The sequence below is a fragment of the Scomber japonicus genome, chromosome 20, assembly GCF_027409825.1.
Source record: "Scomber japonicus isolate fScoJap1 chromosome 20, fScoJap1.pri, whole genome shotgun sequence".
NCBI classification, from domain to species: Eukaryota; Metazoa; Chordata; class Actinopteri; order Scombriformes; family Scombridae; genus Scomber; species Scomber japonicus.
The window spans coordinates 27,698,278-27,713,944 of record NC_070597.1 but is presented as its reverse complement, the minus strand read 5'-3'; the positions used below and the strand labels follow the sequence as shown (position 1 = coordinate 27,713,944).

At 41.0% G+C, this 15,667-nt stretch overlaps 1 protein-coding gene across 2 annotated transcripts in view; it reads right to left on the bottom strand.

Moving 5' to 3' along the window:
- rbfox3a (RNA binding fox-1 homolog 3a) overlaps positions 1-15,667 on the bottom strand; it is a 259,104-nt gene that overhangs the window by 18,391 nt on the left and 225,046 nt on the right. For both annotated transcript variants that reach the window (XM_053341235.1, XM_053341234.1), the window contains exon 7: positions 10,709-10,762. In XM_053341235.1, the coding sequence (XP_053197210.1) occupies positions 10,709-10,762 (54 nt within the window). The remainder of the gene's footprint in view (positions 1-10,708; positions 10,763-15,667) is intronic.

Sequence of the window (15,667 nt, the reverse complement as noted above, 5' to 3'; positions counted from 1 at the left end):
CATGTACGTAGAAACGTGATTCAAACTTTAAAACTGGTAGAGGTGGTGACTTTGATTGACAGGTGACACTTGGTAGGGGGTTTCAGCGATCTTGGCAGGCACGCCTACAGCGTTTGGGAGCAGAGATTGGAGCGTCCACACCGAGTGCGGCAGACGTGTGTCATGCCAGGCTGCTGCGTCGTCTCACCTAGAGATTTGGGGTCTCATCTATTTTTTCTGTGTAATCTGCTGATAGTCATATTGACAAAATACCTGCAATATTACACATTTCTTTACAGTTTCAATGTCTTTATATGTAGAATATGTCACACACATGAAGTGACACCACTGCAGGTCAGCCTGCATGGTGCAGCCGGGGCAGGGAGCCTCTCTGGAGGAGGAAAGTTAATTTGAAGGTTTATTGTGAGTTTGGCTCGTTTGTGGAACTTTGTTTCGTCTGGAGGGATTTTCTTCACTTGGACCAGTGACAGCGGGGGTTAAACTGGCAGATATAATCAATAAACCTGTCCCGTTGTGAGGAGTGTGTGTTGCTGACACAGAAGTAACCTCAACCAGACATATGTCAGTCAGACAGAAAGCCTTTCATCTTATATTTTGTTTATTTTTCCACAACTAACCCCACACCGCTTAACCTTATTCTGTCTTTAGGAAATATAAATTACATTTATAATGAAGTTATCTTAAATATTCTATTAATGATTACCATTATCAAAGTCAAACTCAATGTATAAAGACAAATTCAAGCAGTGTGAAATAAACACAAGGTCATTGAGTGGGCATGTGACGTCTGCTAGGTAGGGCAGGTAGCGTCCCAGATAATGCACCATGCCCATGACCCGCTTCAGCTCTGTGGTGTTCTGTAGCGGCTGGATGTTTCTTATGGCCTCCACTTTTTCCATATCAGGTCTCACACCACACCTGTCAACAATGTGGCCTAAAAACTGAATCTGTGTCTGTCTCAGTTTACATATTTCTTCATTGAGCTTCAGCCCAGCCTCTTTGAGTGTTTGCAGCACTTAATTTAGGCGCTGGTCATGCACCTCAGGTGTCTCTCCATAGATTATAATGTCATCTATATATGCTGCTGTGCCTTTGTGGTCTTTAAGGAGATTGTTCATCTATCTCTGAAAGATTTCCGGAGCGCTGGAGATATCAAACAGAAGGCGGTGGAAAAAATACCTTCCGAAAGGGGTTATGAAAGTTGTAAGTTTGGCACTGTCTCTGTCTAAAGGTATTTGCCAGAATCCTGTTGCAGCATCGAGCAGCGAAAACACACTTGAACCGGCCAGCTTGGGGAGTATATCATCCAGGATAGGTAAAATATACTTTTCTCGCTCCGCAGCCTCATTTAGGCGGTTAAGTCCCACACATATTCTCACACGTCCATTTTTTCTTGACACGGGAACCATTGGTGCACACCATGCCGTTGGCTCGGTTACCTCTTCGATAACTCCAAATTTGACCATTCTGTTGAGCTCCTCTTTTACCTTGGGGAGTAGAGGTACAGAAACCCGACGAGCTGTGATGACAGAATAGGGTACTGCTCCATCTTTCAATTTTATTTTTACTGGAGTTGTCCTCAGAAGCCCCACTGAATCACTGGGTGCACTTGTCACATTCTCCACTCTTCGGATAAGGCCCATGGCCACTGACACCTCTCTGCCAAGCAGGTTATTGACTGCGGGACCTTCAACGACATGTACATCAAAGCAATATTTTGTCCCTTTTCTGTAAGTGGAGGTTTTGAATTTACCTTTATTCTTGAGCCTGCCACCTGGACAATCCAATACGGCTTGTGAATGCTCCAGTTTCGGCTTTGTCTTTAATGTGTCATAGGTGTGTTGAGAAATAACACTGGTGTCGGCTCCACTGTCTATCTTGAACTCAACATCACTCGAGCACCTTCCTTGGGCTGTGCTCCCCGCACCTGACGGCTGCTGCCTGGGCGATCGGTGGTTTCCTTGGCTGTCTCTCCTATCTGGCTTGAATGCACCTTTTGGCCGCACGGAGAAATCCCTTTTATGTGTGCGCGTCAGCTCACACAACGCTGTAGCTCTGCTCTGCTCTGAATCTGTCCTTTGATCTGTTCTGACTGCCTGGCTTGTCTGCATGCCTTGTCCAGAGTTAAATCCGACATCATTTGCAACTTCTGTGACAAGTCTTTATCCAGGATACCTATCACAAGTCTATCTCTTATGTTCTCGTTTTTCACGTCTCCAAAATCACATTTCCCGGCCAGCTCGTGCAGACTGCGGATGTATTCCTCCACACTTTCTCCATGTTTCTGTGCTCGCTGGTGATATCGTGCCCTCTCATGAATTACGTTTACTTTAGGCACAAAATAGCAGTCCAATTGTCCTAGTACGACTTCGTACATCGTTTGCATAGATGAAGGTTTTGACAATTTGTTCAACTTTGCTTCCAAGCGAATACAACAGAGTACAGACCTGCACTTCTTCTTCCTCTTTATCGAGCTTGGTCGCTTTTCTGTACCTGTGGAACCTCCGCTTCCATTCAGCCCACAGCTCCGGATGGGTGAAGTCGAAGTTGTACGGCGGTGGAAACTTTGCCATGGTTAACTTCTGACACCATGTAATGTTCAATGAACAGTCATAATTCTCAGCTTGTGAACTTTAATGAGAATCAAGTCGGGAACATACACAGAATTCAAATCGCAGCTGCTTCCTCTAAACACTACTGTGCATGCTTACACTGCAGTCCCTGTAGCCTACAATCTCAGATCACTCATTCTTAACTAGTCCCATTTATTAGTGGACATTACAAACACTGCAACTGTGCGAGAAGCAGCAGTGCAGTAACATACAAGCACAACATAGGTAACGAGCCTGCTGTGGACCAGGGCTAAGGTTATTGTCACAGTTTGGATTGATATCCCTAAAAAATGGTCTGTGGTTCGTTGTAGCCTCCAGTGGTGTTGAGCTCTTTGCTGTTTGGTTATGGTCCCGTCTGCCAATTTCTTCTAACCTGGTTGTGTCGGCTTATGACAATGGAGTTTGGCATTCTTAAATGAGGCTTGTGACAGTGGTAATGTAACTTGTGCAAATGCTCTCCCCTCTCCCCTCTCTCCCTCTCTTTCTCCCTTACTGTGTGTGTGTTACTCTGCTAGACGCAAGTCAGTCTGTACTCTCATAAATAAACTCATACTCATAAACAAATGGCATTATTCAACGCTTGCACTCCAGTTTCTGTGCACTGCTCTGTTTATACAGGGGCGCAGACTTTTTTCAGTGGAGCAAACTTTTTTTTCATGGACATATCTGTTGAAAAATAACTCTTTTGACTCCAAATTTGGACTACATGAAGCCAAGACCCGTGGCTGTGGCCTCATTGTGTCTATATCCCGCTGAGAGGTCCCTGAATGTCTGTACACGTCATTGTATAGGCAAACCTATGGGCGAGTAAACAACCCCATCATTGTAACCTCTGCCACTCTTTGTCAGTAAGTCACAGAATCACACAGACACTTTTACAAGAATCCTGAGAGTGTTTCCTTTCCAATGATACCAGACACATCTCTGACTCTCAAACTATGTGGGATCTGTGCTGCTCACAACTTGGGCATGTCGTTTAGGCAAAATGCGTAAAAATAGGTGCGTGTTTTAACAGGATATAGTATTTACATTCAAACAGAGCTGATAAATGGGACAACAGTTGGTTGACTGGTTGGGGTGGAGGAGATTGACACTCAAATGAGAACGACCCCATTCCTTTAAGCAGCTACGCTACTCTCATAACAGTACCCGTCACGTATATATGCCCTTTAAAGAATGAGAGGTATGATTCTGGGATTCCATGCACTAGTTAATGACTCAGAACAATTCCACTATAACGTAGGGTGAGCATACACATACATGCTAATGTTCAGCAGCATGGCTACAGCTGTACTCAAGCTGGTTGCTTTAAAAACACAGACAGCGTTATGTGAGAAGCATCCATCTATTGTCGCACATTTTTCAGCATGTTAGAGTTCTGAGCTGCTTGCCTTGTTACTTCCCTGCCTGCATCTTGCATTTTAATCTCATTTGTTGTGTTCTAGAAGCTGTGCTGGCAAGCTCTGCTATAACACTAACTCACTTCAAATTTTACATCCAGACATATACATGCACACACATGAACCCTCTTTCTCTGCTTCTCCACTCCACATAGGCAAGGCTACGATGCAAACTGATCACAGAACATCAGAGGAAGTCTGGTCTCTCTTGTCATCAGCTTGTCAATGTTGTGTGTGACTATGTGTGTGCGTGCATGTAGCTTTGTATAGAATATATATAAATATGAGGGCTGAAAGTCAGCATTAACGCGTTAATCGTAATGGGATTGAGGGCCGAGCATTAGTGTTAGTTTTTTTAAATTCACGGACTGCTGTTACAATCAGCCTCTGTAAACTGTGCATAGTGCACAGCATGTGTTCATATGATAGGTATCTTCCTGCTGCTGTCATATTCCTGCACTGTCTGCAACCATTGTTGGACTTTCCCTCTAGTAGTGGATTTTGATATGGGCGACATCTTACTGGGGTCAACACGAAATGCACACACCAAAAGAAAAGAAAAAACATTGATTACAATATATTTTAAACACAAAACGAAATTAATCATTTTATTTTAAATTAATTATTTATTCTAATCCGAATCTTTTTCTTTTTAAAGTTTCAAATCTTATTTTTCGGTTTCAAATCTTTTTTTCAGTTTTAGGTCAATGTAGCATAGGGTTATCTGTGAAACAGACAGTGTTTCTTACCTGCGTCCTCAGGGCACACCAGCAGCATCTTCTGAGGGAGCAGCAGCAATTACCAACCAAGTTGAAGGTGGCAGAGGAGGGCCCTCCTTCATTGTTATGCAATCTATCATTTTTTTAATTTTGGCCCCCAAAGTAGGGTCAAAACTCTGAAACTGGAAAAAATTTAGCTAAAACTGGAAAACAGATTTGAAACTGAAAAAGTAAGATTTGAAACTGTATAAAGAAAAAAAAGATTTGGATGAAAATAAACAATTTATTGAAAATAAAATAATAACTTTTGTTAAAAAAAAAAATTCAAATCAAAACTTGGACTTCTATCTATCTATCTATTTATCTATCTATCTATCATAGAACGTCTGTCTGTCTGTTATTCGAATATCTCGTGAAAAGTTCATCCGATTGATTTCAAACATGACAGGTGTCTTGCTACAGGCACGAGTAAGTGAAGTGCAGTTTGACGTTGTTTGGATAAGAAATGTTAAAGATATAGATGAATATATCGATAAAAGAAGCACACATTTGCTGTTGTGGCAACACAGAGCTATCAGGACGCTTTGCTCTCACACGCACTGCATTACTAGTGGCACACGCGCGAGCAGTCACTCTCTACAGCGCACTCTTGCTTTGCGGGCGTCAAGGAGCTTCTATCAATATGAGGGAGAGTTGGGATGTCTGACTTTGTAGTAAAAACACACGCAAAAACAGATTTTGTACAGACACTGCACTAGTAGTCCTAAATTGGTACAGCAATATAGTACAATGTTTTTTAAAGGAGCTTAATGGTGTTTTGTTGGGAAACATTGCTAGTGAGGCGTGTAAGCCCAGCACTGTATCTGTTTCAGCAGGGCTATCCACATGAATCCACATCTTTGACTAATGATGTGCTTATCTTGATTCAAAAATCATACCGTGGGCTATATATCATGGTTGTGTCTAGTTGTTGGGCCTTAACCATGTGGTCAGACAAAGACAGGCCTACTTGTAAACTCTGAGGCCTGACGTCCAAGCTGCCATTTGAAAGAGCACCAAAAGGCTGCTCACACAAAATACTCCCAGCCTGCTTTGCAGTTAACACACCATGGTGTAAAATCCAGGAAAGCCCTAAATTCACATCTCTCATTGACAAAGATGCAGGAAACCCCAATGATGCAGCAATGACATCACAGTGGAAAGAAGTACCGACCACACAGATTCACCATCACATTTCCACTGTAACAGTGTCAGTGAAAGCTCTCCTTTCCCCATTAGCCAGTTTATTAACGGCGGTAACTGTGCACGTGTACTTTTCCCCGCTGAGTTTGGAGACTCCCCTCACTGGACAATCTGAGGCTTCCCTCTGTGTTCAACTCAACACAAATGACCCGATCTGAAGGAGAGACTACGGCGGCAACCCAGATCTCATTTTACCTGCACAGAGAAGAAAGGATTTCTTCATGAAGGAGCAGATAACTTCTACTCCCTGCTGCCTTCCGACCAAGTCAACCTTCAGTGTTTCCCTGCTGCCCATCAAGAAACCAGCTGCTGCACCCCTCAAGGAAGGAGGATGGCACCGCCAAGACAACGCACTGGACATCATTAATGGACTTACACATACACCTGATACACCTATGGACTACTGTCCATACTTTGCACATGCTTTCTGTGGACAAAGTAATCACTGCTCTCCTCTCACGGGTGAGACTCTGAGTCACCTTTCCTCCCCTTTTTTTCCTCTCTCTCTCTCTCTACTAACCCAAACACACACACACACACACACACACACACACACACACACACACACACACACACACATCCCACATCTTTATGGTCAGATAGCGTGGGCCACAGTGCAGATCTGTCCCTTGTTATCTGCCATCAGACGTGTTGAGGTGAACTGAGTGAGTGCAAAGATGCCATCTTGCCTTTTTTCAACCTGATGCCGCGGCCATGTCCACCATTTTGGTTCTTTCATGATGTGACATCCTCCCCAAAAGTCCTGTCTGCCATTTTGGAAGTCATGTGACGTCGTCTCACCAGATCACATCCACCAGTTACCACTCACACACACACACACACACACACACACACACACACACACACACACACACACACACACACACACACACACACACATATATAATATAGTTGAAAAATGGTTCAGTTTAAATTCTGCATAATAAGACAACTATGCCATCTGCTGTTGAAAATCTGTACCCATATCAAGAAGTCATAGCAAAATATTATAGGTAATCCTCGAAGCAATGGAGGATTTTCTTTTAGGTAATGTGTCTGTGAATGTCTGTGGACAACATCATGTTAACTAACTTGTAAGTCTGCAAAAGTTGAGCTAACTCTATTTGGTTGTATATTTGTTTTAGATAAAATGTATCATGTTTTCAGTAAGTTAACTGTTCAGTCTTTTTGTTTTATCGCCAGTAAAAATCTCTTCAGCATAGCAAGCTCACATGAACATGATGGTGTTTGTCCACAAGAGAAGATGACCATTCTGTTCTGTTATCCTTTGTCATAAATGCAGGTATGTTATGGACTACACATTTGCAAAGAATTAGTTTTTACTATTTGGCAAATCCGCCAATTGTAAAAAGTATAGTATAAGTAGAAGTGTCTGGTTGTTTTGGTGAAAATCTGAGTGTGAATGTCTCATCTAAGTTTACATTCTTGCATGTGTACCTACATATGAGCACTCATTAGTGTGTGTGCGTGTGTGCATGGTCATCTGTCATTCTTTTGAATGGGATTTGCTCACAATAAACCTGTAGCCAAGCCCGGCAATGGAAATGGAGTGCACTGTCAGCTGGTCAGGATTTATGGAGGTCGATTCAGCTGATGGGTGCTAGGAAAAGCCGTCTGATAAGGGTGATTAATCGCTCTTACTTGCTTTACATCCTGCTTTACTCTTGCCCCAAACTAGATTAAATGCAGTCATAATTATTCCAGAGTTTGAATTCCTGAAAGAATTATTCCCAGTCCCATACACTTTTACTTAGAGTAGGTAATTTTTTATTTTTCACACAGTGGAGTTGAGAGGATCACAGAAAGAGACAAGAGGAGAACGAGAATTAAGAACGGCTACAAGAATTCAGAGAGTGCAAAAAGCAAGGTTGAATGTAAACTGCATTGTGTATATGTGTGTCTATGGTGAATGCCAGTATCCATGAGTCACAAAAATATTGTAATGAGAAGAAGAAGGTATGAACAAAAAGAAAAGGTTGCCGACTGATAACAGGCATGGCTGATTGGCCCTCTTTCCCTTCCATCCATCCACCCCTCCCCCTGGGTGAAAAGGAAGCTCATAGTGCTGGATTTTTTCATCTACCAGCCCCCTTGGCAGGGAAGTCAAAATGTTAATTTCAGACACTGGTATTTACCTTTAAAGACATGTGCTATATGTCATTATGTATTTCGACATAATCATAAACCACAACATCGCAATACAAACAGAGAGATAGATCCACAGGCAGTGGAGCATGGGGCACTGATACAGGATTTAGGTGAAGTCATTTGAGGTTGCTTGGTTGGGTTGGTGGATGGGGAGATAGGTTTTGGGGTGTAAGAAAGAGAGGGAGTGAAGGCTAAATAAAAGAGATGAATGGCCTCTCTCTGTCAGAGCAGTTATTTAGAGGAGTGCTGTAAAGCTGTCTGGGAATGAACAGATTTCAGACTAATGAGGAAAAAGGGGAACAGTTATGGAGAGCAGACAGTCCCAGCACTTCTACCAAATGAAACCAAGCTGCCACTTCAAACTAAACGGTTGCACGCACGCATGCACGCACAAATACACAAATAAATCAGTGCAACCAGGCATGCATGTACAGAACATGTAAATCTGTGATCTGTGTATATCAGGGTTGATCCAATCCAGTGTGGAAGATCAAACATTATGTCTTTCATGCACCACATGCAAGGCAAACAAAAAGAGAGAAAAAAATGAAAAATTAAGAGTATAAAGCTATGAAGACTGGGAAGTATCATCTGTGTATTTCAGGGCTGATCCAATCCAATGTGGAAACTGAAACATTATGGGCTCTATCTTACAGCTAGTTTAAGATCAACGCAGTTGTCATTTTCCTGTCCAGCGTCCATGTTATTTAAATAACAAATGCACCTGCACCTCTCTGTCCATGAGTATGTTGGTCTCAAAGTGAGGTGTGGTCAGGCGCATTGTTGGTGTGTTGCTATTTTGAGGCAGAGGAAAGTGATTGTGTGATTTACTAACGAAAACAGGTCTGAGGACACTGGTGCATATTTCACTGATATTTTAAAGGCACATTATCAAGATTTGAATAAGCAGGTACACAATGAGTGTACACTCTTCCTGGTTCACACACAGGGACAGGCAGCAGTACACAAACATACAAAACATTAGAAATAAAAGTAACTACTTAAAAAAATAGATGTCATAATGGTTAGTCATGATATATATCACAGTTAATTCATCAATCATCATTTAAAATGAGAATAAGTCTTCCACTACTGTGTGTGTGTGTGTGTGTGTGTGTGTGTGTGTGTGTGTGTGTGTGTGTGTGTGTGTGTTTGTGAGCTGTTAGGGTTAGGGTTGTCCTACCAACTGTATGAATGGTTAACATGATTAAAACAGTTTTTCAACAATATTTAAAGCATATTCTTGAGATTACATGGATCAGGTTTCCATACTTTCAACAATTAAAACCCTGCTGAGTTTACCTGTTACTACATGACTGAACAAAACCATTTTAAAGAGAAATGTGTAATTAAAAAATAAACCCTTTTTAAAAACTAACAAAAACAATTTTGCAAAAAATGAATAAATGGGATCTTAAACTTCCTCCCCAGGGTTGTAGCTGAAGTGCATCACAACGTCTGTAAACTAATGGTAGAAGACACACATAGTATATGTAGCACAAAGTGAGTTGTTCGTGTTTTTGTGAAAACGGGTCCTAGAACCCTGTTGCTCTGCTGCCACTTAGTGATTTTATCAATAAGAAAAGCATCTGAATATCATAATTACTAAACTATGTCACCATTTAGGGCATTTAGAGTTATGGCTGAAATTGCATCGGTCTGATGGCAAATTGGCAAATCTGCTATATTACAGCAGCAATCCACCAAAGTGTAAACACACCTGGCTTTTAAAAGGGAAAAGGAGGTGACACTCTGATTGGTTTATTGCATGTTACACACACACACACACACACACACACACACACACACACACACACACACACACACACACACACACACACACACACACACACACACACACACACACACACACTTGTGTTATGTGCTCCCTCTGGTTGGCATTTTGAGTAGTGTATCTTCAAGACTATTGGTTAAGTTTGTCATGTGATGCTGCCAGGTCACCTGTATTTTGAAACTGTGTCAATCCTTTGAGTTTATTGCTTGTGAGTATCATTTGTTCATGTAAGAATCATATCTTACAACATTGTGTTTATGTATTTGAAGCTAAACGTTCTGTTTAATCTGCTGCTCACTGCTGCTACTCATTTGTTAGCTTCTTTATATTGCTGAGTCATGCTAATCTGTATCTGAGTGTAATGTGTTTTATGGTCAAGTGAATTTTATACATACTTTATGTAGAGTTAGCAGGTGGCATTTGTCATTGTATCTTTTCTTTGTTATGTTGACGTACAGTAGATTTTATAAGGTGTGTAGCATACCATATTTTCATTTATTTCAGTTTTACAACTAGTAACTTGAAGAGCTGCAGACAACAGTAAAGAATATTAATTTTACTCCAGCTTCTGGGATTCTGGGTCTTGTTCGCTATCTGTTGTGATGTGTACACACACTGAGGGTAGGATACTATGCACTTTGATTGTTAAAATAGGGTCCTATATCTTTCACACACCACATACAGAAAACAAAGAGAAGGGAAAAGATGAAAAAAGAGGAATACAAAAATGAAAACTGGGCAGTAACTTTCCAGAACTGTGTGACTCTTTACCTGCATAAAACTCAGGACCATATACTGCTCCAACAACTGGATTCAGCTTCCAGCCTGTGCACAGGAAGCAGGCAGACACAGACACAGACACACACAGACACACACACACACACACACACACACACAGAAAGAGAGAGAGAGAGTGAGAGAGAGAGAGAACAGGGAACAGGGTGAATAGCAGTTAGCATTGATTCCTGAACTTGAATCTGTGTTGAATCCTAATAATAACCCTCTCTACACAGTCACTAAATTGTTATTTTTCCCCCCTTTAAAATACAAACTAGTAGATTGTTCACTGTTACTGCTATATTTGTCAATTCAATGAGTTAAACTGTTTATGTTCAAAATGTTAAATCTTTTGGTGGCTGATTTTATTGTGTTTCCATAAAACATGTCCCAGAGTTTCATTTGACATTTCAAAGTATATTGACTGTTATGTGCAATGTCTAGTGTACTGGATATCCATTTGAAAATCATATACATACAAATAACTGCATAAGCAGTCAGGTGTGGATGTGTCTGAGAAAACCAGACTTATTAGCCACCAAGTTGGTTAACTTTGGGTGCACATACCTATGTAAAATTAAATTCTATTCAGAAAGTTGACATTCCACACATCCATATATATTGTTATTACTGTATTTATATTTCACAACTAGGACTGGCTGATATGACCAAAATCTCATATCGCCATGTACTGTAGGTCATTTCATGACCATGAATAAATAGTTGGTCTGTGAGTTGGAGGGTTGACGACACAACTTGTTACTGTAAGTGCAATGAAAGCTCTGTGAGTATAAAGTCAAGCAATGTATCAGTTTAATCTGTGCAAAAGATGGACAGACTGCAAATGATGAAAAATACTGCTGTAAAGAGTGTGATTTGCGTAACAATCTCACATAGCTAATGTTTTCAGTCTAATTAAATGTACTAAGCTATCAATTGGGAACTCTGATTAAAAAATACCATATCTAAAACTAGTTCAGGTTGAAGGATTTCTGAGTTCTGTGCAGAGCAGAGGTTGGAAAAACAAATTCTTGTGCAACATTGAACAGACAGCATGTATATCCAGAAGCATTCATTTATAAACAGACAAACAGTGTGTGTGTGTGAACAAGATGGCAGAACTCAGACCATATGCTGGCTGAGACAAAGAAAATCACAAAGATTGCAAAATAAAAGATGGCAGCAGAACCACATGTTCCTTTGTTGAATGAACAAAGGAAAACAAGGGGCAAAAGAGAGTTTGTCTTCTTTGTTCTCCCTCTGTGTGTTGAACACGTTAAGTCAGAACAAAGAGTGTGTGGATGTGTATAGCGACACCTGTGGACGTTAAGCTTACTTTTCTTTTTTATGGCACGCCCTGGTGGTCGAGTGGTTAGAGCACATGCCACATAATCGCAGCATCCCTGGTTCCAATCCAGCCAGGGACCTATGCTGCAGGTCAATGTGGGTAAGCAACCTTACACACTCAGTCTGATCTTGGAAGACTTTATAGTATTGTCCTGGAGGCAGGCATCGCTAAAAAAGGGCGTCATCATATTTTCCAAATATTTCAAATGGCTGTATCATAGTTTCGTTTAGCAATATAGTAATGTCCTAAAATTGTTGTTTGGTTAGGACATGTGCATGACAAGTTCTGTAAGGCATTCTGTCCACTAGCTTAGGATGTCCTAAGCTACTAGCTTAGGATGTCCTAAACTAGTGTTTTGCAATATGAATTTTATTGAGAAAATACTATCAAGGACGGGTGCTAGCGAACAAGCTATGGCGTAGACCTGTGTGTTGAGGCTCCCCAGAACCAAAAAAGCATCAAAACAGCACCATTGAAACAAATGATTGCTCTTTTGGTTTCCTTAAGTTTCATTATACGTCCCTAAAACATTTTTATGAGAAGAAAATGGCCAGAAGCCACAAAAAACCAGCAGCGCAGCTTCATCTATACCGAGGCCTTGTACCCCCTGCTTGTCCCCGTGCGGGCGGCAGTGATGACCTGACCCTGCTGAAGTGACTAGCGAGTGACTTGCGTTGCTGCGGGAAGACATTAGAGGTATAATGAAGCTAGACATCAGGAATGTGCTGGAAAGGGAGATGGCGGGGCTTCAAGGTGACATAAATACAACAAAGACTGAATTGCCATCCTACCAGAGCTCGGTTGCTACAGAATTTGCATCGCTAAAAGATACCACTGGGCAAATGGAAAAGAGCCTGAGCAGCTCCACCGCTGCTGTTTCAGCCCTTCTTCAGAAGGCATTTGACCTAGCAGAGGCCCTGGTACTGGATAGATCTCACCGGTCATTGCAGCCAGCGCCAAGATGGGTCGACCAGCCGCGTGTCATTGCATCTCGCCTACACTACTTCCAGGACTGTGCCTGGCCAGAGAGAAACAGCAGGTCAAGGTGGATGGGATGACTGTTTTTGTCTAACTGGATTATTTGACACGGATGGCCAGAGCTCGAGCAGGATACAACACGATGAGACAACAACTCTGGGGGCTGGAAAGAGTCCGTTATGGCATCCTCTATCCTGCTCGTCTCAGGATCACGCACAACAACCAGGAGCTGATTTTTTCCACACCACAAGAGGCCCAGTCTTATATTTCGAAGAACATTTCCTCACACAGGGCAGGGAGTAACTGTTATGATCAGGACACTACTTTAGAGTCTTGTGACTGTAACGGCACCTCTGATTTGACATTTAATATGCTACGAAAGTAAGTATTGCTCTCAGCCAGTTAATAAAATAAGTTATTTCTTGAAATTACAATTGTCCCGTCAGCTATGTTCTCATGTTCTCAAGATTTTATTGCCGGTTGCCATATTATTTTTTTGACGTAATTCACTTTCTTTTTCTTGCCTTATTCTTTCTTCTTTGTGAGCGTGTGTGGAATTGAATTGCTGAACCCCGCTCTGCGAGACTCGGTCTTCAGTGTGTGTGCATGTGTGTGCGCGTGTGTGCGTGTGGAGGAGAGAGGTATGTCTAAGCATCTGAGTATACAGACATTATACAATTTTATTTTAATACTATTTTGTACATCTATTTTTGTGGCATTTGTTACTAACAGCTTGCTACAATTGCTGTTACCTGGACATTTATATGCAACTGATTTATTTATTTATGTTATTCTCTCATTCTGTTTATTTACTTTATTTTACTATATTAGTGTCTTTTTTTCTTTTCTTCCATAATACTCAAGTGCTATATCTGTTTTGAAGGAGAGGTTCTGGGGATCTACGTGGATAGTTTAGTGGTAACCCATAGCACAGGGTTTCAAGGCCATTTTCTTATTTTTGGTTGTATGCTTTTTTCTAATGAGGAACACACACATGTTTGTATACTCTCCTTAACACGTCTTAGCATGGTGGGGACAAACACTTTATTTGAACTAGTCCAACACAATATATCAAGACAATGACAAATACTCATGGTCGAAGACCAATAAGATTCATTAGTTGGAATATTAAGGGGATCCAACATCCTACTAAGCGCAACAGGGTCTTCACACGCCTGAAAACATTAGGTTCGGACATCATATATCTCCAAGAGACGAATCTCAAAAGTGATCAACATACTAAGTTGAGGAAAAACTGGATAGGGCAGACATTTCACTCAGACTATAGGGACTGATCTAGGGGGGCTGCAATACTAATTAGGAAGGGTGTTCCTTTCACACCAATCAATATGACTCCAGATGACAAGGGGCGATTCATTATAGTATCAGGAAAGGTGTATGGTAACGTAGTGGCACTTGTCAATCTCTACAGCCCTAACTGGGATAACCCTCAGTTTTCTCTCATCTCATAGGGAAACTTCCAGACCTTACTTCACATCTGTTAATATTAGAGGGTGACTTCAACTGTACACTATAGCCAACCTTAGACAACCCTAAACGAAGTGGGACTATATCTAAATCAAGTGCATTAATTCTGTCTTTCATGCAATGCTACAGGCTGTATGATCCTTGGAAGCATACCAATCCCTCTGCCAGGCAGTTTTCATTTCTTTCCGACGGACCACCTTTCATATACAAGAATCGATTTTTACCTTATTGATTATAGAACCATGTTCTTTGTAACCAATAGCCAATATCATAGTATAACAATATACAATATAATATTATAAACTTGAATTATTAACGTCTTATTAAATGTTGTCATCAACTATATAAATATGATATAAATCACGCGTAGGTTGCCATTGTTGTTTATGTTGCAATGTAGTCTGGGTAGTGACATTAAATGGTTGCGACGATCTTCAGTCCCAGTAGCGAGGAGGACAACACAGAAGACGCTCTTTTAACAGCTGTGGTCGACCAAATGCATCCACAATTATATTTTATCCACAATTATATATAATAGCAAGGCCTGGAAAACAGAGAAGATAACCAATTGATTAAGTTGATTCAAAGATAAGGACAAGTATATAATAAAAAAAAGATATATAGTCAAGTGCAATCTATGTGTGTAAGATAATGTGAAGATGTGGGAACTCTCCACATCGAGAATTAATTATTCTATTTTGTTCTAAAATTTTATGTCAGCAATGAAGGCAAAAGAGCCTGCACTGCACCTGTTACACAGTGAGCCTACACTGCACCTGTTACATTAAGCTGTAGTCTACAGCTGTTATAAGAGCTTTTCCAATCGACTTAAAATGCCAAAATGACAATGGGTGTCCTGCAAGAAAGACTTTTATGCACAGATTTGTTCTTAGATTACGTGTATGAGAGACTGCTGAGAACTTGCCACATTCACCAATTTTCTGTTATTAGGTACAAACGTACCAGTCACGTACAACCAATGTGCCATTCTCCAACTGACTGAGAGAGGACTGATATCGTATATATTATAATCAATTCATGAACACATTAAAAGTTCCACATGGGTATCAAAGCCAAACATCACTGTACGATACAATACGGCCCAAAAATTCACACATAATGCTTTCATGTGAACTCAT